Consider the following 26,467-nt stretch of genomic DNA (forward strand, 5'->3'; position numbering starts at 1 on the left):
ATATATACTATTTCACTCATTTAAATACAGTCAGCACTGCTGCCTCACAAATGATATCTTCCTAGGTATGTATCTCATCCCTGTGTCCTCCTTTGTTCGTCTCACATCTGCATGGCTTTTTCTACAGCTACTCCGGTTTTCCTCCAACATTTCAGTGATTCAGGTTAACTGGTACATATTTGGCCCCTTTGTGAATATGATGGGGACATGAATGGACCCCGTGATGGGCTTGTGCTCTGTGACAAATGTTATCACTCCACCATGGCACTGGAGTGGACTGGTATACAGAAATACAGCCAAGCAATTATTTGCAGAGCTCAGACAGACCTTAAGGGGTATTTGTTTGCAGCAGGGATTTTATCTTAAAATATACTCCACCATTAATACATAAATAAAGAAATCACACACAATACTATTATCTAAGCATGCAACTAGGATTTAATAGAATTTAACTATGGAAATCTTGTAATTATTTAGAGTACATAAAGAATTACTCCCAAAAAACTCAACTTGACTTAGTATTACAAATGCTTAAAGAATTAAATGCAAGATTTTCTAATTTATTTTCTCTTGAGCCTTGGGGGTCTAAACACAGAGCCATTTATCCTGATTACAACATATGAAGCTGTTAATTGACAGGTGGCTATGACTTCACAAGACAGAGCTGGCCTTATTAACCTGGCAAGACAAGAAGTACTTGCAGCCGTCCATTATTGATCAATATTTGAAATTGCTCTGGCTGTGGGAGGCCCTAGAGCTAGTGCTTGATGATCACTTTGGAAATAAGCAAAATGCAGATAATGAAACAAACATTCTCAAACATGTTTAATCCAATTCAGGGTTGTGGGAGGAGATTATGCAGAGAGCACAGGACCTGGACAGGGTGCCATGTCTGACTAAGGGCTCTCAAACATACATATTCACAGCCACACTCATAAGCCCTAACCTAACAACCATTCATTTGGGCATGTGTGAAGGAAACCCATTGAGAAACAAGGAGAACATGCAAACTCTACATTGGTAACAACAGGAGTAGGGCTCAAAACCAAGAAACTGAATCCATGAGGTGGCAGCAGCAGCACCATCCACTATGATACTGTATAGCTCACAAAATGTAGATCTTCTGGCTAAATAAAAGCTATTTGGGAAAATGGTAAAGATATAAAGATTATAAAAATCTAAAGGCCAGATTTAATACTGCAGTTCTCTCATTAAAAAGATGTTGAATCTAACACAGAAAAGAAAGTTAGTTGTTCAAGGTCATCTCAACCACACAAAAGAAAGAATATACAGATATTTCATGCCAAAATTTAACAATCATGTACGAGACTTGAACATATTTTTCTGTTTAAAGCTTACCATTCCCAGACACGAAGACTCTTGTCATCTGACGTACTAACAAAGCGCCGATTTTCGTCCACAAATGTAATGGTGTTGACAGCCCCCAGGTGTCTATCGTATTCCTGCACCACTTCACCAGATCGAATATCCCACTGTTAAATTGAAAGAGTTACCATAAGGGACAAAATAGATGCGTGTGCATTTTATATAATTCATGCTGAAAGAAACAATAATACATAAAATTTAAAAACACAGTTTTTCAGGGGTTCAAAAATTCCATCTACTAGGAAAATTAGTGGTGGACAAATTAAACACAAAAACATATTAATGGAAAATAAGGTGGGAAAAAAGGAATGACTAGTTTGAGCATTTTTGAAAACATGATTTAGAAGAGTCCACTATGGGGAAAAAAAGTTTTATAATTCTAATATATCAAGAAACAAGGAAGTTAGGATATGTATGTTGAGAAACCGGTCAAGGCTCAAATAGCTGGCTCAAAAGGCTTATATAATCTAGAGAGAGCTTAAAACTCATCACTGCAATCAAAATGAAAAAAAAAATAGTTAAATGATACTCTTGATTAGCTTTTCTGTATTTAGACAGATTCACAAATACCTGTATTATATTTTGTGTGAAATGTTACAAAACTACCCAAATATTTGAGAACAGACTACTCAACCCAGAACCTGTGATCCAAGTTCTTTTACACACACTGCTGAAAGCACATCAAATTGTACACATTTAATAGTTTTTGTCTTTTTTCAGATTACGAACCAATTAGCAAAATCTAGATTAGACTTTATTAATCCCAAGTGGGAATAGGTATTGAAAAAATGGTATTAACTTGGTAGTGGTTCCAGACTGGTCAGTACCAAAATATCAATAAGCTCCTGGAAAAATGGTGCCGCTGTCTGTATTTTTGTAAAGTTAATTCACTCTAACATTAGCATCATTTTTAAATTGTTAACCATCCTGTCACAGGGGGGATGACATCTAACACTGCAAAGATAATTACACAGTTTGTAACTGACCACAACTTATCAGACCCCTGGAGGTTTCTAAACCAAAGCTCAAGAACATATTCTTTCTACTCACCAGTATATCATTGCTACTCAAGAATAGATATTTCTTTATAGATAATAATTTCTTGCATACGATTAAATCTTGCAAGTACGATGCTATTGTTATTTCCGAACATGCACCTATGATCTTGGAGCTGAAGTCACTATGCCCCACACACTCACCTCGTAGATGGCGTCTTAACCCGTTTCTATTAGCAGACGAGAACTGTACAGAATTTCTATCCAAACAAATCAGTTTCTTCCTAGAGACAAATACATCCTCAGAGGTCTCTGCAAGAATACTCTGGGTAACTCTAAAGACCTTCTTAAGAGGACAGATTATTTCATATCTTTCCCACAGGAATAAATTAGAAACCAAGAAATTATCAGAACTAAAAAGCAAAATTACTAGAATAGATGAAAAACATGCAAGGCTTCCAAGCGAGACTCTACATAGGAAAAGGCAGGCTGTGCATTCAGAACTCAACCTCTTGACAACTAAAGAAACTGAACAACTAATTTATAAATCCAGACATCATTACTATGAACACGGAGAGAAAGCTAATAAGCTTTTAGCTCAACAAAACCACAAGCAAGAAGTTCGCAATGCAATCCCAGTAATCACCAACACGAACGGAGATGAAATCACTGACCATAAAAATATAATGCACACATTTAGAGACTACTATAAATCCTTATATTCCACTGAGTTTAAAGAAGACAACACACAATCCAATGCATTTCTGGATACATTACAGTTACCACAAATAGATACTTTTAGTGCGGAGGAACTGGGTAAACCTCTGGTGCTATCAGAATTACTAGATGCTATAAAGTCACTTCAAGGCGGGAAAGCAGCACGCCCTGATTGCTACCCTGCAGAATTTTATAAGAAATTCTCCGCTCAGCTAACTCCCCTCCTATTAGCAACATTTACAGAAGCTAGAGAAAATCAAATTCTACCTCAAACTTTTCGCCAAGCATTAATCACCATCTTTCCTAAACAAAATAAGGACTTATTACAATGTGCATCATACAGACCAGTTTCACTTCTGAATAATGATGTTAAGATACTCTCAAAAATCACAGCTAGAAGGATGCAGAAAGTGCTGCCTTCGGTAATATCACAGGATCAAACTGGATTTATCAAGGGTTGACACTTATCCTCAATCTTCGACGCCTGTTTAATGTAATATATTCACCAACAAAGTCAAACACCCCAGAAATATTATCATCATTGGATGCAGAAAAGGCATTCGACATGATTGAATGGAAATACCTTTTCACTACATTAGAGAAATTTGGGTTTGCCCCGAACATTTGTGCATGGATCAAACTTGTATACCAATCCAGAAGCTTCAGTTTGTATTAACATTTGTTCAGACTACTTTAAACTACTGTAGAACGTGGTACCAGACAAGGATGCCTTGTCACCAATGCTACTTGCAATCGCCATTGAACCACTAGCGGTTCACTGTCGAAATGCTGATCAGATAAATGGGATTATCAGAGAAGGACTAGAACAGAAAATTTCTCTATATGCAGATGATATGGTACTGTATATTAGACCCACAAAATTCTGTGCCTGCAGTCTTAACAGCACTTACGGAATTTCAAAAGATCTCTGGTCTCAGAATTAATTTGAATAAAAGTGTACTCTTTCCAGTGAATTCTCAAGCATACAATATCATATTGGACACCTTTCCTTTTATTATTGCAGATCAGTTTAAATACCTAGTGGTAAACATCACAAGTAAACACAAAGCTCTTTATCAACAAAATTGCATAGATGGTCAACCCTTCATCTTATTCTAGCTGGAAGAATTAACATTGTTAAGATGAATATTCTTCCTAAGCTTCTTTTTGTATTTCAAAGCATTCCAATATACATCAACAAATTATTTTTTAAGCAATTAGATTCAACAATAACCTCATTTATTTGGAACTCAAAACATCCACGTATCCAAAGAGCGACCCTACAAAGACCTAAGGCAGAAGGTGGCATGGCTCTACCTAACTTTGTTTTATTACTGGGCAGCAAACATACCAGCTATAAAAACCTGTACACAAACAGATGAACATACACAGGCTTGGTCTGCAATAGAAGTAAAATCCTGCCGCACTTCTTTATATTCCCTGCTTTATGCCCCAATAAATGCAAGTTATCGGCAATATACTAATAACCCAATTGTGCTTCACTCACTCAGAATATGGAACCAATGTAGAAAGCATTTTAAGATGGAAAAGCTTTTATCTGTTGCACCTCTGCAAGAGAACCACCTTTTTCAACCCTTGCAAACATATGCAGTTTTTAATATCTGGAAAAAATTTGGGATTAAATTGCTCAGAGATCTTTATATAGACAACATCTTGGCACCCTACGAACAATTACATTCCAAATTTAACTTTCCAGCTACACATTTCTTTCACTATCTTCAAATTAGGAACTTTGTTAAACAGAACCTGGCCGATTTTCCTCATCTTGCACCCTCGTCCATGCTGGAAAAAATATTGCTCAATTTCAAGGATTTAGACACCATCTCTGCAATATATAAAATTATTTTACAGTCCCTCCCTTTCAAAGATCCAAGAGGACAAGGGGAAAAAGGTCTCTTAATCAATATATCAGAAAGTGAGTGGAAAGTAGCAATGCAGAGGATTCACTCGAGCTCCATATGCGCAAAGCATGCAATTATTCAGCTCAAAATTATATATCGAGCACATCTGTCTCACTTAAAACTGTCCAAAATGTTTCCAGGGCAAGATCCAACCTGTGAACGCTGCAATCAAGTCCCAGCCTCACATGTTTTGGGTCTGCACCAAATTAACATCATTTTGGACCAAAATTTTTAAGTGCCTCTCAGACAGCCTTGGTGTCACAATCCCTCCTAACCCATTAACAGCTGTGTTTGGTGTTCTTCCAGATGGGTTTAAAGTGGAGAAGGACAAACAAACTGATTGCATTCACTACACTTTTGGCATGCAGACTTATTTTGCTGAACTGGTAGAATCCTAACTCTCCTCTTTTAAGTCAGTGGGTAACCGATGTTTTATACTATTTGAAATTGAAAAAAATCAAATATTCAGTTAGAGGATCTGTACAGATTTTTTTTTTAAAAAACCTGGCAGGATATAATCAATAAAATTTTAGAATAAGCTCTTAAAGCACAAGGAAGTAATTATCTCCGCATTTCTTTTTCTTCTCCATTCATCTCTACTGGCCTATTAAAGTCATCAATTTAGGTATGTTTACAAGCCTTAAGTTTTACCCCGTTGGCCATGCTCTCTCTCTCTCTCTCTCTCTCAGGGGTGGGGGTTGACTTGTTTTTCAATCCTATGTTTTGTAAAAATTGATCGATTTGTATGAATGATTACAAAACAAATTAATACAAAAAAAAATCTTAACCATTCCCTAATGATGACGACACTACAGGCATCGGGTGATCATGTTTTAGTCATGTAGCAGCGTGTTTAGACTCTATGCTCTCCAGTCATCATGACAGAGCGGGTAAAACGTTCAAAAATGTGGATTGACTTCTTCCAAGAAAGTGGCTGCTGAAACGTACTCACTCTGCAGCCCCCCAGCTCTGATACTGCTGGAGTTATCCAAACTCGACATCATCAAGTCAAGGTAACACTTGTTACCGTTAACAAAAGTAAGTCTGTAGTTATTCACTCAGGGCATATAAAGTGAACATCAGTTTTAATTTGTGTTCAGACAGCACCAGTCAAGAAGCAGCTGCAGATTCATAAATGGATACCAGAGTTCAGACACTCAGGTCCGCTCAGTTCTCCATTGTGCAACAAGGAAACATTTCTTAGGAAAAAAAACAGCAGAATGTCACAGGGCTGTTGCAAAGTGTATTGTACAAGGTGTATAGCCCTTCACCACAGTGGAGTGGAGTTTGTTTAGGTATGCATAGCACAGATTGCCAACTGCTAGGCAGTTACCTTAAGTTTGAACTGAGCTATTCTGACAACTAGGGATAAGTAAATTTACAACCATAATAAGTGTACAGTAGCCCTTTAAAATTTGAGTTATGAGGTGGTAATACAATGCATGTGATACAATTTAAATTGGATTTTATTATGCATGTTGTTAAATTGTTATTCAATTATATTTTTAATGTTTTAAACTTAAAAGTAAGGGCTGGTATTTATGTTCAGTTATTTTATTGGTTTGGATGTTAGCAAATGCCTGAGGCGAAGAAAAGAAAAAAAGGAGAAAAAAAAGGGGGAAGTAGGGAGTAATGGTGTAGGTATCAGTATAAAGTTGTTGACATAACTATAATTGAGCTGTTACTGTAAGAAATGTGGCTATTTCAATGGTAAACTTCATCTAGAAGTTTATTTAATAAAAGAGCCAATTCCAGCATGGAGTTAACTGTTGGGAAAGAACACGTGGTCGTGCTGGAGTTTGGATGAACCTTGTCGAGAACGCCAACCCGGTGAGCTGTGGAGCACCAGCCATGGGCATTGTCGACGTTGTTGTAGCTGACCAGCTATTGCAGCCGACTTGACACTTGCCAGGACAGACACAACTGTCAGCTTGGTTCTACTAGGAATGAATGATTTCCATATGCTTCATTAGAGCAGAGGAGTCAGTCACTGAGTAACGTTGCAGTCACAAGCAAGTACCAGGTTTGCAACTTTTATGTGTGGTACCATTTACATGACTTTTTCCCTTCTCTTTCGGTTTGTTTTTTGCCGGCTTAGGTTTAATGGGATTTTACCTATTTTTTTCTATATTATTTCAGAGAAAGAACTGTTGGTTAAACACTAAAATGGTTTCCTGGACTTAAATCTACTGAATTTATTATTTTGTATGGAATGTGTATATACCTGTATGTAAATAATAGACAATGCCGTTAAACCAAACAACTAAGTTCTTGTGTTTTGATAATAGGGAATAACTGGCTTAGCCATAAAGGAGGAAAAAAATGTGGTTTAGTAATAAAGGGTGCTATTCATGGTAAAGCTATGTAAATATTGAGTTAACTGGTTAAAACATTGTTTTTTGTTTTTTTTGTCATAGAATATGGGTAGATTATTAAGCTTTTATTATTAACTAGTCATTTAGCCCATTACAATGACAGGCGCTAGAACACTAGTGCATAAACATTAGTAGGAACAGTCTATATTAAATGGTAAGGGACTTTGACCTCATTCTTTTTGTTGGTCGTATTTTTCTTTCAGCCTTTCTTTTGTTGATGTTTACTTGCTGAGCTGACCGTTCTTCGTGGGCTGCCGCCGTGTATCTTTTATTTTCTGTGACAGTAATACTGTCTTGTACGGCTCTATTCAATAAGGGCGCGTAGATAATTTAGTTCAAATGGCTCTGGAATATGTGAAGAGCAACAGGTGCAGATCTTTATTTACGCACGCCTTTATTCGCTGCGCCCAATTGAGGTCGTCTTTTTGAGGCTCGCCTTTTTGTGTGCGCCCTTATTGAAGGATACCGTCTTGTACGTCCACTGGCTTGTACGTCTGTAATATACGTCCATAATATACCTTTAATTTTCTCTGGTGGTAATACAGGCGTGCGCGTCGGTAATATGCCTTTAATCTCCTCTGACAGTAATACTGGCTTGTATGTGGCTGTAATATGCGTCACTGTATTGTGTACCTTTAATTTCCTCTCGCAGTAATACTGGTTTGTATATCCGTAAAACGCCTCTAACTTTCTCTGACAGTAATATCGCGCATAGCACCGTGCCCCGCGCATGCGCACTTCACCAGAAGACACCCACACACGGACACCTGGACGCACATAGGGATTTTATATATATATATATATATATAGATTAGTTCATTTGATTATTAACAGAGGTTTGTTCATTAAATGATAGTGCTGAAAACAATAGCATAACAAGAAGGTTATGTTTAGATTTATTAATTGGGTGAAAAAATCCTTCAGTAAAGCTGAGGGGTGCTACATAAGCAATACAAAAAACAAACAAGATTATTTATTCATAATTCAAGTCAATATGTATGCGTTTGGGGATATCGGAAGGAAAATTTCAGTGCTTAAAAGAAACGCAACCCTGCACATTCAGTCACAAGACTGATAGCTGTGTCACAGTAGAGCAAACCTCCGTGTCACTATAAGTGGAAATGATACCCAAAACAAACAGAATAGCTTAATGACATGTCCAATGGCATGAAAACTTGTAACTAAATACTATTCATAGACTGCATTTCTTTTCTTCAGATAGGTTTGTGATTCACAGGTGTTTTGCCTGCAGTTGAAAAATGAACACCTTTAACCTAACTGACATACCATTATTGCAGCTATAAAACATACAACTTATAATTTGAAATTTTGTTCAGTTTTAAAGAGCTTTCTATGATGCTAAATTAAAGGAGCCGAGAAAGGGTGGAAAGAAACCTCAAACAAGCACATCAAAAGGTTATATACAGTCATATGAAGTAGTTTGGGAACCCCTCTTAATTCTTTGGATTTTTGTTTATCATTGGCTGAGCTTTCAAAGTAGCAACTTCCTTTTAATATATGATATGCCTTATGGAAACAGTAGTATTTCAGCAGTGACATTAAGTTTATTGGATTAACAGAAAATATGCAATATGCATCATAACAAAATAAGATAGGTGCATAAATTTGGGCACCCCAAGAGAAATATTACATCAATACTTAGTTAAGCCTCCTTTTGCAAATATAACAGCCTCTAAACACCTCCTATAGCCTTTGATGAGTGTCTGGATTCTGGATGGAGGTATTTTTGACCATTCTTCCATACAAAATCTCTCTAGTTCAGTTCAATTTGATGGCTGCCGAGCATGGACAGCCTGCTTCAAATCATCCCATAGATTTTCGATGATATTCAAGTCAGGGGACTGTGACGGCCATTTCAGAACGTTGTACTTCTCCCTCTGCATGAATGCTTTTGTAGATTTCAAACTGTATTTTGGGTCATTGTCTTGTTGGAATATCCAACCCCTGCGTAACTTCAACTTTGTGACTGATGCTTGAACATTATCCTGAAGAATTTGCTGATATTGGGTTGAATTCATCCGACCCTCGACTTTAACAAGGGCCCCAGTCCTTGAACTATCCACACAGCCCCACAGCATGATGGAACCTCCACCAAATTTGACAGTAGGTAGCAGGTGTTTTTCTTGGAATGCGGTGTTCTTCTTCCGCCATGCAAAGCACTTTCTGTTATGACCAAATAACTCAATTTTTGTCTCATCAGTCCAAAGCACTTTGTTCCAAAATGAATCTGGCTTGTCTAAATGAGCATTTGCATACAACAAGCGACTGTTTGTGGCGTGAGTGCAGAAAGGGCTTCTTTCTCATCACCCTGCCATACAGATGTTCTTTGTGCAAATTGCACTGAATTGTACAACGATGTACAGATACACCATCTGCAGCAAGATGTTCTTGCAGGTCTTTGGAGGTGATCTGTGGGTTGTCTGTAACCATTCTCACAATCCTGCGCATATGCCGCTCCTGTATTTTTCTTGGCCTACCAGACCTGGGTTTAACAGCAACTGTGCCTGTGGCCTTCCATTTCCTGATTACATTCCTTACAGTTGAAACTGACAGTTTGAACCTCTGAGATAGCTTTTTGTAGCCTTCCCCTAAGCCATGATACTGAACAATCTTTGTTTTCAGATCTTTTGAGAGTTGCTTTGAGTATCCCATGCTGTCACTCTTCACAGGAGAGTCAAAGGGAAGCACAACTTGCAATTGACCACCTTAAATACCTTTTCTCATGATTGGACACACCTGTCTCTGAAGTTCAAGGCTTAACGAGCTAATCCAGCCAATTTGGTGTTACAAGTAATCAGTATTGAGCAATTGCATTCATTCAAATCAGCAAAATTACAAGGGTACCCACATTTGTGCACAGCTAGTTTTTCACATTTGATTTAATGTCATACAACTAAATCCTGCTTCACTAAAAATCTTTGTTCGGAAAACACCCCAGTACTCAGATGTTCCTAGGAAAAGACAGACATACCACTGTTATCATTTTTGTTGAAAGTAAATTATTATGCAGGCTGAGAGGGGTTCCCAAACTTTTTCATATGACTGTATATGTATATTTTTTTTTAAAAAATCCTTACCTGCACAATTTTCTTATCAGACATTCCAGCAACAAAAAGGTTTTGCTTGTCCTCATCAGGATTAAATTTAACACAGTATGGTACTTTTCTGTTTGTAAACCTTGAGATGCATTGCCCTACATAAAGATAATTAAGCTTTAAACAAAACTCTTAATTTAATTACAATGAATACACAAACAAAATTATAGAAGTAAGTGATTGCCTTTCAAATGAATGGAATTCCATTCAAGAAGAACTGTTTTATAAATATTTTACAAATATCCTTCTTTATGAAAGACTGCAATATAAACTGTCTAAATCTTCAATTGATGGAGATATAATTTAAGATTTGAAGAAACTGTTATTCGCAATTATTTCTTCTCTTGCATTCATATTTAGATGACCATCATAATACTCTGTCTTATTAGAGAGAGCAGATTAGGTGTGTTGTCAGTGTTTGAGCTCACCTACTTTGGTACATTTCATGGTATTCTGATCTTTAGTAAAGATCCTCTAACAGCACAAACAGCAGTCTATACAAATGAAAAAAGACACATTAACGTTTAGATCTATCCTTCCTTTTACCTAAAGGGGGTGACTGGTCTGACTATCTCTATTCCAGTGGACGGGAGTACTTGAAGGCCAATTTATATTTTGTGTGAGAATGAGCAGCTTTCTTCTCCAATGTTTAAGTTTATCAACTTTGGAAAATGTTTGTTAAATATTGTGCCCACCATAACAGCATGTGTTAGATATTTGTGCCATGACCTAACAAATGTGTTGCTGCTTGATCAATAATTAATCATTAAAAAAGTTATTTCATGAGCTCCTGCTGATAAGTACATAATTTTGCAAGCATATACAGTCCCACAATTAAATAAATAAATTTAAAACAATAACCAATTTATCACAAAATATTTCAAAACAACATAATACTATCATATCTATAATTATATACAGTACATTCTTTAATAAATAGAAGAATGTTTCATTAATATTTACTAAGGTTCCTTTTTATCTAATATTACATACAAATAAAATTTTTTTAACATCAACTGCAAAAATTATGCAATAATGCTGAAAACTAGACAGGTCCCAGTTTTAATTAAGTCTGTGATGACAAACTATTTAAAGAATAAGTCCGTCTACTCTCCTCTAATATGACATACCTGTTTCTGTGTCCCATAGCTTTAAGTATCTGTCATAAGCAGCACTGAGGAACTGTGTGCCTGCATTATTAAAACAGATGTCGCGAACAGCCTTGCTATGACCTAAAGAGAAAGCAGACAAGTAAAGTATACCGGAATAAGTGTAATCTTTTTAGTACATTTCTGAGAACAAAAAAAAGTGTGCACTAATTAACACATACATTTAAATATTTGTCCTATTAACTGAATATGTTAAACCACTGCTAACCCTGTTTTTTTGTTATTCCTAATAAATACCAACTCGTTTTGTTATGATTACGTAGTCCAGACACTAGTTAAAAAAAAAAAAAATTGTTTGTATTTAATAAAAACCATACAGGACATTATGAAATGGCTTCTTAATTTCGTATCTTGCTTTAAAAATGATTGTAGTGCAATAATACCAGCAGCAAATATGAATTTGTTAACAAACATTAAGTGCAAAAACAAGCTTGTCAAGACTGTGGCAAATGTATTAGGGTGAAAAACACAGCCTGTTTAGGATGGCCCTAACATTTCTACATGGTACACTGGGGGATTTTGGAGGAATAAATGCCTACAGCATTGTGGAGGACCGCTTCCTCCCTTCTCAGGGTCTCATTGTCCCAATTACATCAGGCCAAAGGCACCACAGGATCTGAACAAGTCCTGCTAGGTTCGGCAACAGCTTCTACCCCTTGGCTGTGCGGACTCTGAACTGTGTGCTGCCCCCTGTCCTAATACCTGCTCTTAGTAGTCTATTTATATACAGGACATCTGTTACTACTATTTATTGTATTATTAGTGGTTGTTTTTATTTATTACTATCTATTTCAATTTATCATCTATTATTTATCTATTGTTTATTTATAATATAGTATAGTTTTTATGCGTGTTGTGCCTGTCCTGTGCTAATATATATGTTGCATTGTGATCCTGGAGAAAGTTATTTCATACCACTGTATGCTGCAGTATTGTGTATGGATAATATGACGATAAGGCCGCTTGACTTGACAGCCATCCATTTAATCCAACGTTAAGATACAGATGAAATTCAGTACTTGTTAATCCACTCATCTGTTTAAAACTGTAAAGTCTGGAGAATACTCACAAAACTTTAGACACAAAGTAAAGATTATTGTGTAGATGGCAAAGGTTTACCATCACAACAGGGTTTCATTTAATTGTGTGCATGATGTCTAAAAGCATTTAGATCAAGGGCAAGGAAAACTGAAGAATAACTGTGAAACATCATTTTATAATGAATTTACAAGAAGGGGGTTGGACACACACACACACACACACACACAAATACACACTATGGTAGTTATACTCACCAACAAATGTTCGTAAACACCTTCGTTCATTATAAACTTCCCAGAGCTAATAATACAAGGCAAAAGGGAGACATGTAAGACAAAGCATATCATGACATTTTAATTCAAGAAATCTATGTCAACACTATTTTTAACCCTTCACTTAAGCTTGGCATGGGCCTGGTGACAAAATACATTGGTATTTTAGATACCACTACTATTTAAAAAAAAAAAAATATGATGAAGTTGTTAAGAATTTTTTGTTGCTGACCAAAAACACACATATGGAATAGAAGTAGTTGATCATGTTTAGATTATAATGTTTCACTCATTGGTAATACACACAATTTTACTGAATTTCAGTTGGTTATTTCTATTTAACAGTTACTTCTTGCTTTCAAATATTATAACTGGCTTGCTTAGTTCAAGTATATTACAAGGGTAACATATATACAGTAATCCCTCCTCGATTGCGGGGGTTGCATTCCAGAACCCCCCACGAAAGGTGAAAATCCGTGAAGTAAAAACCATATGTTCATATGGTTATTTTTATATATTTTAAGCCCTTATAAACTCTCCCACACTATTATAAACATTTCCCGTACAATTATACAGCATAAACCCTTTGTATTCTCTTAGATATTACGTAAGATTCATTGAAATTATGTATGTAAACACACTGTTTATATACAGTAAAACCTAAATATTATTTTAAAGATCGTCTCCGATATCACATATGTTACAGCCATTACGACAGACAAGCCACCAGCAATAAATACGTACAATGCAAGAAAAATTGTATACAGTAAAATGTGTGTACAGTGATACTAAACTATGTACATGTAATAAGTACTGTACGTAGAAAATTAATTATGTTACTCACCAACAGTGACACTACGACTTGTGTAGTAAAATTAAACTCATCGTTATCGGACAACAAAGGAGAGCGTTACAGCTCTTCTAAAGGAGCCTCTTCAGGCGACTGTGTAGCACCGCCGTTGTTCTTCTTCCAGCAGTCTTCAATCTAAATGACTAAAGCAGATTCCATCCGGACTACCGCCTTATTACATCCACTTACAACTCGTTTTGTGCCCTGGTTAAAGGACACTGCGGCCATAGATCTTATATTCTTTTCCTCCTTTTTAAATAAAAAAGAATCGTGGACTCATTGATGCCATAATTGCGTCCTGCAGCGTTGTAGCTGTTCCCTTCCTTCAACATATCCAAAACTTTTGCCTTTTCGGAAATCGTTAGTATCTTCCGTCGGCGCTTGGGCACGGCCCCTGAAGCAGTAGCAGGAGCACATTGATGCTGAATGAGCGAGACGAGACTTCCTGGTTAACGCAGCGGAATCGAATTCTGTGCTCCGTCGCTGAGCCAATCAGCACACAGGAACTTAACTGCGTGCTCTGATTGGGTAGCTTCTCAGCCATCCGCCAATAGCGTCCCTTGTATGAAATCAACTGGGCAAACCAACTGAGTAAGCATGTACCAGAAGTAAAAAGACCCATTGTCCGCAGAATCCCGCGAAGCAGCGAAAAATCCGGGTTATATATTTAGATATGCTTACATAAAAAATCTGTGAAAGAGTGAAGCCGCGAAAGTCGAAGCGCGATATAGCGAGGGATTACTGTATATATATTAACATTTATACATACAATGAAATTAAAAATCTGGATCCACACTTATATATTGAAATAATAATCCAGTAATTTTTTGAAAAAATATCTGAAGTGATCAATAGTAAATAAATGCCATGATCAGAGGGTGTACCAAAAAGTGAATGGCATCATTGAATGGTCTTACACAGAACAGCAGACAGCTTTTACACACTAGGCATGTACTCCAAAAACAATATTCCAAGAATAAAGTAAACTTGTTCTACTGTGGTGGGCAAATAGAAAACCACTATTTAAAGAAACGAGTTTTGAAATATGCATGGAAGCATACAAAGCATAACTTAAGCAGAATACAGATTGAAAAAAAAAAAAAAAAAAAAAAAAAAAAAAAAAAGCAAAATGTAAACTATTCCGTCTACAATACAATAAAGCAGTACATTTCACAAAAACACAACCCGGTACATTAACCATACTGCTGTACTTGTCAGCTACAAATTAATTTCTTTTCTAATCACTGTGGTATTGTGGTAGAAACAGTAAGAAGGAACAAGAAACAATTGGTTTGGAAACTACATGCAAATTTAATGGACAGGAGGTAGTCCAAGAGTACGAGGGACCGTACAGGTGACTTAAACAAAAAAAAAAAAACAAAACAAACACATGAGCGTGAAATGTGAGGAAAACATGGGGAATATTTATTCTTATTCAGACTTTTTGCATTTCTCTGTCACTGGCAAATTTGATGTTGTTTAGCAATGTTACTTCATTTGAATTATATGCTCGATAAATTTTTCTTTACTTTTAAGGCAATGTTTTCCCCCCCTTTGAAGGTTTATTTAGGCCTATATAAAAGGATTATTGAAGCATATGCAAACACATTTAGACATACTGACACACACATATCCTGTTTTACCTTAATCTTACAGTCCATCGAGCAGGATAGCAATAAATGTCCTGAAACTGGGAAAAGCCGGATTGCACTAACACCCTGAAATACAAGAAAAAAAAAAGTTTTATTTTATTTGTTTTGTTAACTATCTGTGGTATTAAACCAACAGTACTCAATACTTGCAATACTGATACAGAGATCAAGTCAGTGTCTGCAGGTTTTCACTGCAGCTAATCTTAAACTCTTGACATTAAATTTCAGGTTAATTATTCTGCTCCTGCTCTTCTTAGTTTTTTTAAATAAAGGAATGCAGTTTTCCCACAGAAAGTATTGCTTCTGAGACAATGGGGTATGTCAGTGATCAAAACTGAAGTAAAGACAGTGCTGCTCCTTCAGCATTTGCATGAAAAAAAGACCTACATAGACGAGGCCAAATGCAATATCAGTCACAAATGGAAGAATGCATTTGGTGTTGACTCTTTTAGTATTTGAAAAAAAGTCCTGAGGTAAGCAACGGATTAATTAAATTTATTTTTTAAATTGTGACATGCAGCAGCATAGCAATAAAAAAACTGTCTATATCATTAAGCCCTGGTGAAAAGTAAGCAGCTCCTACACTGAACTTAGTTTATATTTGCTTACTTGACCATTGTTAAAAATTATAGTCCTGCAGTGGACTGACGCCCAGCTCTGCTGAGGTAGACACTAACACCCCCACTAGCCTAAACAGGAATTAAAAGGTTTGCGAGTGTAATTTAATCTACATGCTGATCACTAAAAAGAGTGCTTAGGTGGAAATTAAGACTACAAGAAAATTAAAGTTGACATATTTCTATGGCATACAATGATGTACTTTATTTCATCTACTTTTTGAACTCCTTTTTACTGTCAGACACTGCTCTAAGCAGACTTCTTTAAATCAAATTACCTTTGTATGACCAGACCAAATGTGGATCTGTTTCTTGGGAAGGTAGCACTTGTCTGGTACATTGGAGGAACGCAAATTAACTCCAACATCTTGAGGAATGTGCAGATAGGATCTCCCTTGGTAGTCATACATCTCTTTGACTGCAGACAAACAGCACAGAAGAGTTTTCATAAATAAAGGAAAATATAAAATTGCTTTATCAATATGGCACTAGAAGAACAAAGTCTTTGTAACATTGACAAGGCCTGCACTAAGGGACTTCAGTCTGGCAGGCTGGTATGAGGTAAGCAAAAATGACAGTCTAAAAAGGTACATAAATTAAAAGCTTTATTAGACAATAAAAGAATTTTGAAAACAACAGGATATTATACCAGTGTAATCAAACCAGATTATATTTATTCATTTGGAATTCTTGATCCATGACAGAACACTAGTAGTAAAATTTTTAACTTATGGTAATTTGTTGATACTTTGAGCAGGAATGTCATTAAGCTGTTAATTATAGTCACCAAAAACAGAGGTGACAAAAACATGCAGGACAGGAAAAGATTGGACTATGGGTAATGTTCCATAAATGGCAGCAAGACACCCAGACAGCTGCACAGATATAATATTCAAAACTCAGAGGCTGTTAACACTAAATGATGGGAAAGTTTTGTGGTAGTAGAGATCTACTGAGATGAGAGTTAAACTTTTGAACTACTCTGGATTTCGAGGAAAATGGATTATTAGCACCTCCACACTTCAGGGTTTCCTCACTCTACATTATATTATCTCTTAATACAGCAAAATAATATATGTATAGAAAAAGAATATTTACTTACCATGGAGAATTGTTTTCTCATCTGCAGGAGCATCCTCTTCATGTTTACCTCTTTTTTGTCGCTTTGCATTGATTTCATCAAGCTCTTTTTGTTCTTCCTAAGTGAAGAATATAGAACCAGAAAACAAATAGTTCAACTAGTTTTTAAGGCACACTTAAATCTGTCAAACATATTAATATGAAAGACGCACAATTGGTTTTTCACTTAAACCAAACAGGATATTCTCAAATTACTCCACCCAAAAGCTAAAAACTTTCTTTATCTGTTACTTACTCAGAGAAAACAAATTCTTGTTTTTATGGATAATGGAGATGAAAATATTCCTGACATAACAGATTTCATAGAGGACCAACACTGAGCAATCAACAATATCAAACATCCATAAAAACAAAATCTCCATTTACTTGAGTGGCCTAATCCATATGTCAGATATCCAGTTGTATGCTCTAAGTTCAAAACTTGTGTCTTTTTCTAAAATACTGTTAAATGAAACACTTCTGGGAAATCCTCTCATGAACGGCTATGGAGCACGCTCATACAAGAACAACCTTTTGAACTGAAGACTCACTTCCCTACTTTTCATGGACCTTTGGATATTGTTCGATGTTTGTTCAGTGTTGGTTTCCATTGAAGCCTATTGTATCAGGAACTCTATCATCTCTTTCCTCCACAAACAACACAGGGTAAGTAACAGATTTAAAAAGGCACTACAAGTTTTGTGTGGAGTATCTAATTCAGGCAAGGCTAATAGGCAGGAACTAGCTCTAGAGGGCACACTGGGGAACGGATTAACTAACCTTCACACACATAAAACATGCATATTTACAAAGAGCCAGTTTGGAATTGCAAATTATCCAACACACAAGTTTTAAAACCTGGACAACTCATAGTTTGAACCCCTGTAATCGTGTGTTATGCCAAATGAGTGATATGTGTTTTTATGTTGCATAGTTTGTAAAATGTTAAAAACTTATCAGGTTTTCAGCAGCCAATATTCCAACAGTGTCTTTAAATTACATCTTTAAAACTTTACAGACCCAACTTACAATAAAGATCATACAAACACATGTTTATATCTAGTTGTATCTTATGGTAAAAATAGAATATCTGATGGTTAAAATGTGTGGACTGATGACAAATAAGTACTGAAAGTGGCAAAGCTTTACAAACAGCCAAATAATAAATTTATCTTATTAGCTCTCTCTACTACATTAACATATTTAACATTTTGTTTTACTGGAAATTGTATTATCCTTTATATTGTCATTAAGGTAAGTATACTTCAAATGGAGAGGTACAGTGGTCACTGCAAGTTGCTCTCTGTGTGGAGTTTTGAATGTTCTTCGTGTGCTTGTGCTTTTTTTCACGTAGGTATTAATATTTCAGTAACACTTTAGTTTGGATACTGCAAAAATGAATCTCTTACTTGTCTTCTCTTATATAACCAGACCTTAAAGTCTTCTTTCACTCTTCATAACACTTATAAAACATCAGTAGATTGGATATTAATCTCTGTGCAGTGTGGCATATTGACTTGATGGTAAAATGACTTGTTAATATGAAGGATTCCCAGGTCCTACACTAAATATTTAATATCAAGAGAAATGTGTCTTAGTTAAGCCACCTCAGGACACTCCAAAGTGAAGTTTATTTAGTAGGTCACAATGCAGAGATAACTAAACACTATACTGATGCTTTGTAAGGGTTATGAAGACCCAAAAAAGTGTATAAGGTTTTGAGACATAATAGAAAATGCGTAATAGATGCACTTTAATTATTTAAATTGTGAACGGCGCTATATAGCACCCGACCCGGCACAGACTCAGACAGAGGCACGTACTTAAATAAAGCACACTTCTTTATTTTTCTTCAGCCGTGGGGCACGCCTTCCCCGTGTCCCACAGGCCCAGAATACTCACAATATCACAATACAATTCTCTCTTCTTTCTTTACCACCACTCCTCCTCAGGCTTAGTCTTCCTCCTCCCAACTCTGGCTCTCTTGAGTGGTGGTGGCTGGCCTTTTTTATACCCCACCCGGAAGTATTCCAGGTGCTTGATCACCTGGGCCTAATTGCATTTCCGGGTGGGGCTGAGGAATTGACCAGCCGGGCTGCAAAGTCCATGCAGCTCCCCCTGGCGGCCATCCGAGCCCCCAACCTGGCTGTGGAGGACTCCATCTCCCATGGAGCCATGCACCCGGTTGGGGAATCATCGTCTGCCAGGGAGGTTGCCACCAAGCGTCCCGGGGGAGGTATTGAGCTATCCATGGTAGCTCCCCCGGAACAGATGCAGTAGGGGCGTCCCTGCTGGGCATGGCACCCGGCTGTCCATCACAAAATGTAACTTGCCAAACCATCATCAATCACCAAAAAAACCCAACAAAACACAACTCACTTCCGATGGCTTTGCTACCTCCTTTTCATCTATATACTTTGCCCAAGGTCCCAGAAAACCATCAATGTCAGAAGCATCTCCACCTTTTAGTTTCTTTCTCTTTTCAGTCTTTTTTGTTGCTGTTTCAAAAACAGTCAGACCTAAGGGCAAGGAACAAAATTAACAGAGATGAGCTACAAATTTGAACAATATATAAATATGTACATTTATAGCATTAAAATTTACAATTTGTAAAAGTACTTATTAAAATAGAACAAATTTTAAGTCAATGTATAAAAAAATAAAAAACACTTAAGTTCTAGAAGGTGAAACTTTCAGGTTCTTCCAGAGATGTACGTTCATATATACATATTCAATACCTGGTCTATCTTTAAATGATTAGCAAATTAAAAGTTTGGATTGATAAGCAATTTTGCAAAATTTACAGTGTACAATCTTTTTATAAATTCAACATACAGGCAGTCCCCGGGTTACATACGAGATAGGGACTGTAGGTTTGTTCTTAAGTTGAATTTGTATGTAAGTCGGAACAGGTACATTATTTTAATAAATGCTATTGTTGCTCTACTGTAACCAAATGTTCTGCCAATGAATGATGGAGTTTCACCTCTCTCTGACCTTTTTATTATTTCTACTTTATTTTCCATGGTGATGGTTTTTCTCTTCTTTACTGTATCACCAGCACTTGAATCAGATTTGTATTTCAGAGACATTGTTGAAGGGTGAAGACAAAAGGTTAAGATGAGCTCTTCTGCACAGCACTGTACACACTATCACAGCAGGAAGGCACCCCTCGTCAGCACGTCTAGTGTACTGACGAGACAACTTCCTGCTATGTGCGTAACAGAACAAGCAGGCTTACTATTGAGAATGAACGGGGACAGCGAGGGACAGTTCACCACCCACCCACCACACAGTCACCTCCACTTGCATACAGTATTTTGCCTGCAGTGTCAGCCCACCGAGAGCAAACAGGGTGCGGCCAAAGGCAGGTAGTGAATCGCCCACCACCACCCCCATTCAACAGGCAGCCACCCGAGGCACACTACAATGCTGCCCCCTGCAGCCCCATTCACCCTCAATGGCCTCCGTTCAGCCACAACCGGGTCACCGCTAGCAGCATCACCAGCCGCCCACCGAGAATGAACGGGGCAGCTGTTCGAGGGACACTGCAAGTCTGTGTGGTGGGCGGGCAGTGAAATGCCCCCTTCTGCCCCATCCAGCCTCCATCCAGTCAGGAGCAGTAGCTGTGGCGGCATGGTGGGTGAACAGTGAACCGCCCCCCTCTGTCCTGCACACAAGCGCTTGCCGTGCACCCAGCCGCCCACTGAGAATGAATGGGGTGCAGCCCCCACCGCCCCATTCATCAACCGGAGCTGCCCAAGGGACACTACACTACGCAAGGAGCAAAACCGCCCCCTCCAGCCACCGCTTGCAGCGTCCCCAGGCCAGAGATGACAGAGCGGCAGTTACTGAGGAGCCTGCGTTGTGTCCCCGAGACAGATGAAGGAGCAGCTGTGACCCCGTTCGTAAATCGTATGTCGGATGTCCGCAACTTGGGGACTACCTGTGTATCAAAATATATCACGTGAAGTAGTCCACCGTAATAAAATGACAAGTACCCCTATATTTGTGTATCTTTCCGGTTGCTATGTCTCTGTCATTCCAACAGATGGCACATCACAAACATTTGTTGTAATAAAACACATTGCATTTGTCATTCCAACAATGGTGCGTCACAAGCATTAACACTACTTTTATGAATCCATCAACACAGCGTAACTTCAGATCGCATAATGCTCAGTCACAACATGCCCATCGCGTGTCAACGGAGTCCAGCTTCAAACCTTCAGACCACTGCTCTGTTGAAAAGGATCTTAATGTTAGGCAGTACATAAAGATGTATTGCACTGTGCTAGCCTATACATTACTTTATTTATTATTATAGAACAGAACCTCTGATGACTTGAGATAAACAGGATTGGCAGTGCACAGGAGAACAAGTACACACATTGCTGGAGTACTCCTTGGCGATCTCAGAAGGGAAAATTATGTGTCTGCCGACTGTATAGTTTTAATACCTTTAGGTTCGGAGCATGCGACGAAAGCATGTTGCTGCACCCACTACACAAAGACCCACCTGGATTGGGACCAAAGTGCTGCAGGTGACACCTCAGCACCACACTGGAACTGTGTTTTTTTTTTTTAAGGAAAAAAAAAAAACAAAAAAAAAACCAAGTGTCTGGAGCATCACAAACCCCAAGTTTTCCCTGCAAGTTGGACGACCTGTGCTGGATGCAGATTAACAGAATACTCAATACAGAGCAAATGCAGGTTAAAGGCGGCCTTACTCAAGGGCCCAATGGAGTAGAACCACTTCTGCCGTTTATGGGATTCAAACTGGCCACCACTCCACCCTTATTTAACACCTTTGCATGTTTGTAATTATAGACACTAACAAATAATTATTAAATCAACCCCAAGTTAAAGTGGCAAAAAAAGAGCATTATTATTTTAAATTCTAAAGTTAATACTAAAAATTATAGTCTTTAAAGATGAGTGACAATTATGCATACATGCAGTTCACTTACATGACCCTTTGGGCATTTTATGCAATCATTAAAGAACAAAGGCCTGTGATTAATTATATACTTGAAAACTAATTAGTTTATTGGTACAGACCATTAGTACATTGACAACAACAGAATGGGGAAAAAAATTACATACAAAATGCATCAAAATCAACTCTCTCGGGATAGAAGGTTGTATACAATTGCCAGTAAATAATATAAGTTAAATAAATTACTACACATAATAGAGGCACACAATGGAATGTAATTTAATGATTTGTAATAATCATAATTATCATAATGAATTATTTCCCAAACAAGAATGACTAAAAGAATTTTACAATTTGCAGCTAAGCCCATCAATTCTGAAAATGTCCTCCGAGTTTTCAATTATAAGAAATTAACAAAGTTAAACCTTTTTGAAAAGCAAATATACTTTTAATATAACTCTAAGTCCAGGCAAACTAGATACATCACATATATGATAGCAGTTTGTGTATACATCTCTACAAATACACGTGTGCGCGCGCGAATATACATATACACACACATATATTATATATAATATATATATATTATATACAGTAATCCCTCCTCCATCGCGGGGGTTGCGTTCCAGAGCCACCCACGAAATAAGAAAATCCGCGAAGTAGAAGCCATATGTTTATATGGTTATTTTTATATTGTCATGCTTGGGTCACAGATTTGCGCAGAAACACAGGAGGTTGTAGAGAGACAGGAACGTTATTCAAACACTGCAAACAAACATTTGTCTCTTTTTCAAAAGTTTAAACTGTGCTCCATGACATGACAGAGATGACAGTTCTGTCTCACAATTAAAAGAATGCAAACATATCTTCCTTTTCAAAGGAGTGCTTGTCAGGAGCACAGAATGTCACATAGATAGAGAAAAGCAAACAAATCAATAGGGCTGTTTGCTTTTAAGTATGCGAAGCACCATGGCACAAAGCTGTTGAAGGCGGCAGCTCACAACCCCTCCGTCAGGAGCAGACAAAGAGATATAGAGAGACAGAGTTTGTTTTTCAATCAAAAATCAATACGTGCCCGTCGAGCTTTTAAGTATGCGAAGCACCTTGCTGCATGTCGTTTCAGGAAGCAGCTGCACAAAAGATAGCAACGTGAAGATGATCTTTCAGCATTTTTAGACGAGCGTCCGTATCGTCTAGGTGTGCGAACAGCCCCCCTGCTCACACCCCCTACATCAGGATCACAGATAGTCAGCGCAAGAGAGAGAGAAAAGTAAGTTGGGTAGCTTCTCAGCCATCTGCCAATAGCGTCCCTTGTATGAAATCAACTGGGCAAACCAACTGAGGAAGCATGTACCAGAAATTAAAAGACCCATTGTCCGCAGAAATCCGCGAACCAGCAAAAAATCTGCGATATATATTTAAATATGCTTACATATAAAATCCGCGATGGAGTGAAGCCGCGAAAGGCAAAGCGCGATATAGCGAGGGATCACTGTATATTATACAGTAATCCCTCCTCCATCGCGGGGGTTGCGTTCCAGAGCCACCCGCGAAATAAGAAAATCCGCGAAGTAGAAACCATATGTTTATATGGTTATTTTTATATTGTCATGCTTGGGTCACAGATTTGCGCAGAAACACAGGAGGTTGTAGAGAGATAGGAACGTTATTCCAACACTGCAAACAAACATTTGTCTCTTTTTCAAAAGTTTAAACTGTGCTCCATGACAAGACAGAGATGACAGTTCAGTCTCACAATTAAAAGAATGCAAACATATCTTCCTCTTCAAAGGAGCAAATAAATCAATAGGGCTGTTTGCTTTTAAGTATGCGAAGCACCGCGGCACAAAGCTGTTGAAGGCGGCAGCTCACACCCCCTCCGTCAGGAGCAGAGAGAGACAGATAAAAAAATCAATACGTGCCCTTTGAGCTTTTAAGTATGCGAAGCACCGTGCAGCATACTTAAAAGCTGCACACAGAAGGTAGCAACGTGAAGATAATCTTTCAGCATTTTTAGACGAGCGTCCGTATCGTCTAGGTGTGCGAACAGCCCCCCTGCTCACACCCCCTACGTCAGGATCACAGATTGTCAGCGCAAGAGAGAGAGAAAGAAAAGTAAGTTGGGTAGCTTCTCAGCCATCTGCCAATAGCGTCCCTTGTATGAAATCAACTGGGCAAACCAACTGAGGAAGCATGTACCAGAAATTAAAAGACCCATTGTCCTCAGAAACCCGCGAAGCAGCGAAAAATCCGCGATATATATTTAAATATGCTTACATATAAAATCCGCGATGGAGTGAAGCCGCGAAGGGCGATATAGCGAGGGATTACTGTATTATTATTATTATAATATATATATATATATATATATATATATATATATATATATATATATATATATATATATATATATATATATATATATATATATATATACACACACACACACACATATACATACAGTGGGTACGGAAAGTATTCAGACCTCCTTCAATTTTTCACTCTTTGTTATATTGCAGCCATTTGCTAAAATCATTTAAATTAATTTTTTTCCTCAATGTACACACAGCACCCCATATTGACAGACAAAAAAAATAATTTTTGAAATTGTTGCAGATCTATTAAAAAAGAAAAACAAATATCACATGGTCCTAAGTATTCAGACCCTTTGCTCAGTATTTAGTAGAAGCACCCTTTTGAGCTAATACAGCCATGAGTCTTCTTGGGAAAGATGCAACAAGTTTTTCACACCTGGATTTGGGGATCCTCTGCCATTCCTCCTTGCAGATCCTCTCCAGTTCTGTCAGGTTGGATGGTAAACATTGGTGGACAGCCATTTTTAGGTCTGTCCAGAGATGCTCAATTGGGTTTAAGTCAGGGCTCTGGCTGGGCCATTCAAGAACAGTCACAGAGTTGTTGTGAAGCCACTCCTTCGTTATTTTAGGCAGTGTGTTCCAGGCGAAATGGGGGTCCGATTCAAGTCAATTGTTTGCTGGGTTCTCTGGGGTCTCCTATGTAGGCATTGTTTAATGAATGTCTTAGAATATCTGTTTGAAGTGAAAAAGACGGAAAAGATAGCGTCTCTTGTTCGATTTTGTCTCATTCGTATTACAATGGGTGTGGACTCTTCTGAATGAAGTTTTAATACAGCTTCGTTTATGAGATGCCGGGTGATTGCTGGAGAAGTAATATCTTGTCGGCATAGCATTCCTTACGGTAAACACTTGTGATCAGGGTGGCGTCGTTACTTCTTTCAATGGAGATGTCCAGGAAGCTGATGCGTCGGTTTATTTATTTTTCCATGGTGAATTGGATTGCAGGGAATATTGTGTTGATGTGGTTGTAGAACTCGTTCAGCTAGCCATTTTTTAATATGACGAATGTGTTGTCTACGTAGCGTATCCAAATTCTGGGTGTGAACTGAGATAGAGCCACGTTTTCAAGTTGCTGCATTACCAGTTCCGCTAGAAGTCCTGATAACGGTGATCCCATTGGCATGCCTTCTTTTTGAAAGTAATATTTACCGTTGAAATGAAAGTGAGGTTTTTGGCAGAGTGATATTAGATGCATTATGTCTTTAGTGGACAGCTTAATTCTTGTCTCTATGGTGGGGTCATTATTCAGTCTCATTAGTAGTGTTTCTGTGGCCAGATCAATCGGAATCATGGTATACAGCGACATGACGTCAAACGAGACCATGACCTCATCCTTGGCGATGGATAAGTCTTTCAAGCGCTGCAATGCTAACTTGGCGCTGTTCACAGAATATTCAGAGTCATAAGTTAAATGTTTGAGCATCTGGAAAAGTGTTTTTGACAAGTGGTAAGTTGGTCCACCTATTAGGCTGACCACTGGTCTCAATTTCAGTGGTATTTTATGTATTTTTGCGAGTCTGTAAAATTCAGGGCAGTTAGCATCGCTGGATTTCATTTTATAATAATTCTGTGCATCTAGTTGGTTATTATTTCGGAGTTACACACACACACACACACAGAGAGAGAGGTGCATCTCAATAAATTAAAATATCATCAAAAAGTTAATTTATTCCAGTAATTCAATTCAAAAAGTGAAACATATAGATTCATTACACACACAGTGATATATTTCAAGCGTTTATTTCTTTTAATTTTGCTGATTATGGCTTATAGCTAATGAAAACCCAAAATTCAGTATCTCAGAAAATTAGATTATTACATAAGACCATAAAAAAAATTAAAATAATGGTCACTAAATGCTTTGTTCTACATTTATTTCTTAAACAATTTATCATAGCAGAACCAATTCATCCATCTGATTG

The 26,467-nt window shown here is 37.6% G+C and overlaps 1 protein-coding gene across 1 annotated transcript in view; it reads right to left on the reverse strand.

Moving 5' to 3' along the window:
- cdc40 (cell division cycle 40 homolog (S. cerevisiae)) overlaps window positions 1-26,467 on the reverse strand; it is a 73,973-nt gene that overhangs the window by 13,882 nt on the left and 33,624 nt on the right. Inside the window, exons 5-12 of the mRNA XM_028797602.2 lie at window positions 19,611-19,750; window positions 17,215-17,311; window positions 16,391-16,530; window positions 15,487-15,561; window positions 12,976-13,021; window positions 11,642-11,743; window positions 10,494-10,609; window positions 1,360-1,493 (exon numbers count right to left, since the gene is read on the reverse strand). Coding sequence (XP_028653435.1) covers window positions 1,360-1,493; window positions 10,494-10,609; window positions 11,642-11,743; window positions 12,976-13,021; window positions 15,487-15,561; window positions 16,391-16,530; window positions 17,215-17,311; window positions 19,611-19,750 — 850 coding nt within the window. The remainder of the gene's footprint in view (window positions 1-1,359; window positions 1,494-10,493; window positions 10,610-11,641; window positions 11,744-12,975; window positions 13,022-15,486; window positions 15,562-16,390; window positions 16,531-17,214; window positions 17,312-19,610; window positions 19,751-26,467) is intronic.

This window comes from Erpetoichthys calabaricus, chromosome 3 (genome assembly GCF_900747795.2).
Source record: "Erpetoichthys calabaricus chromosome 3, fErpCal1.3, whole genome shotgun sequence".
NCBI lineage: Eukaryota > Metazoa > Chordata > Cladistia > Polypteriformes > Polypteridae > Erpetoichthys > Erpetoichthys calabaricus.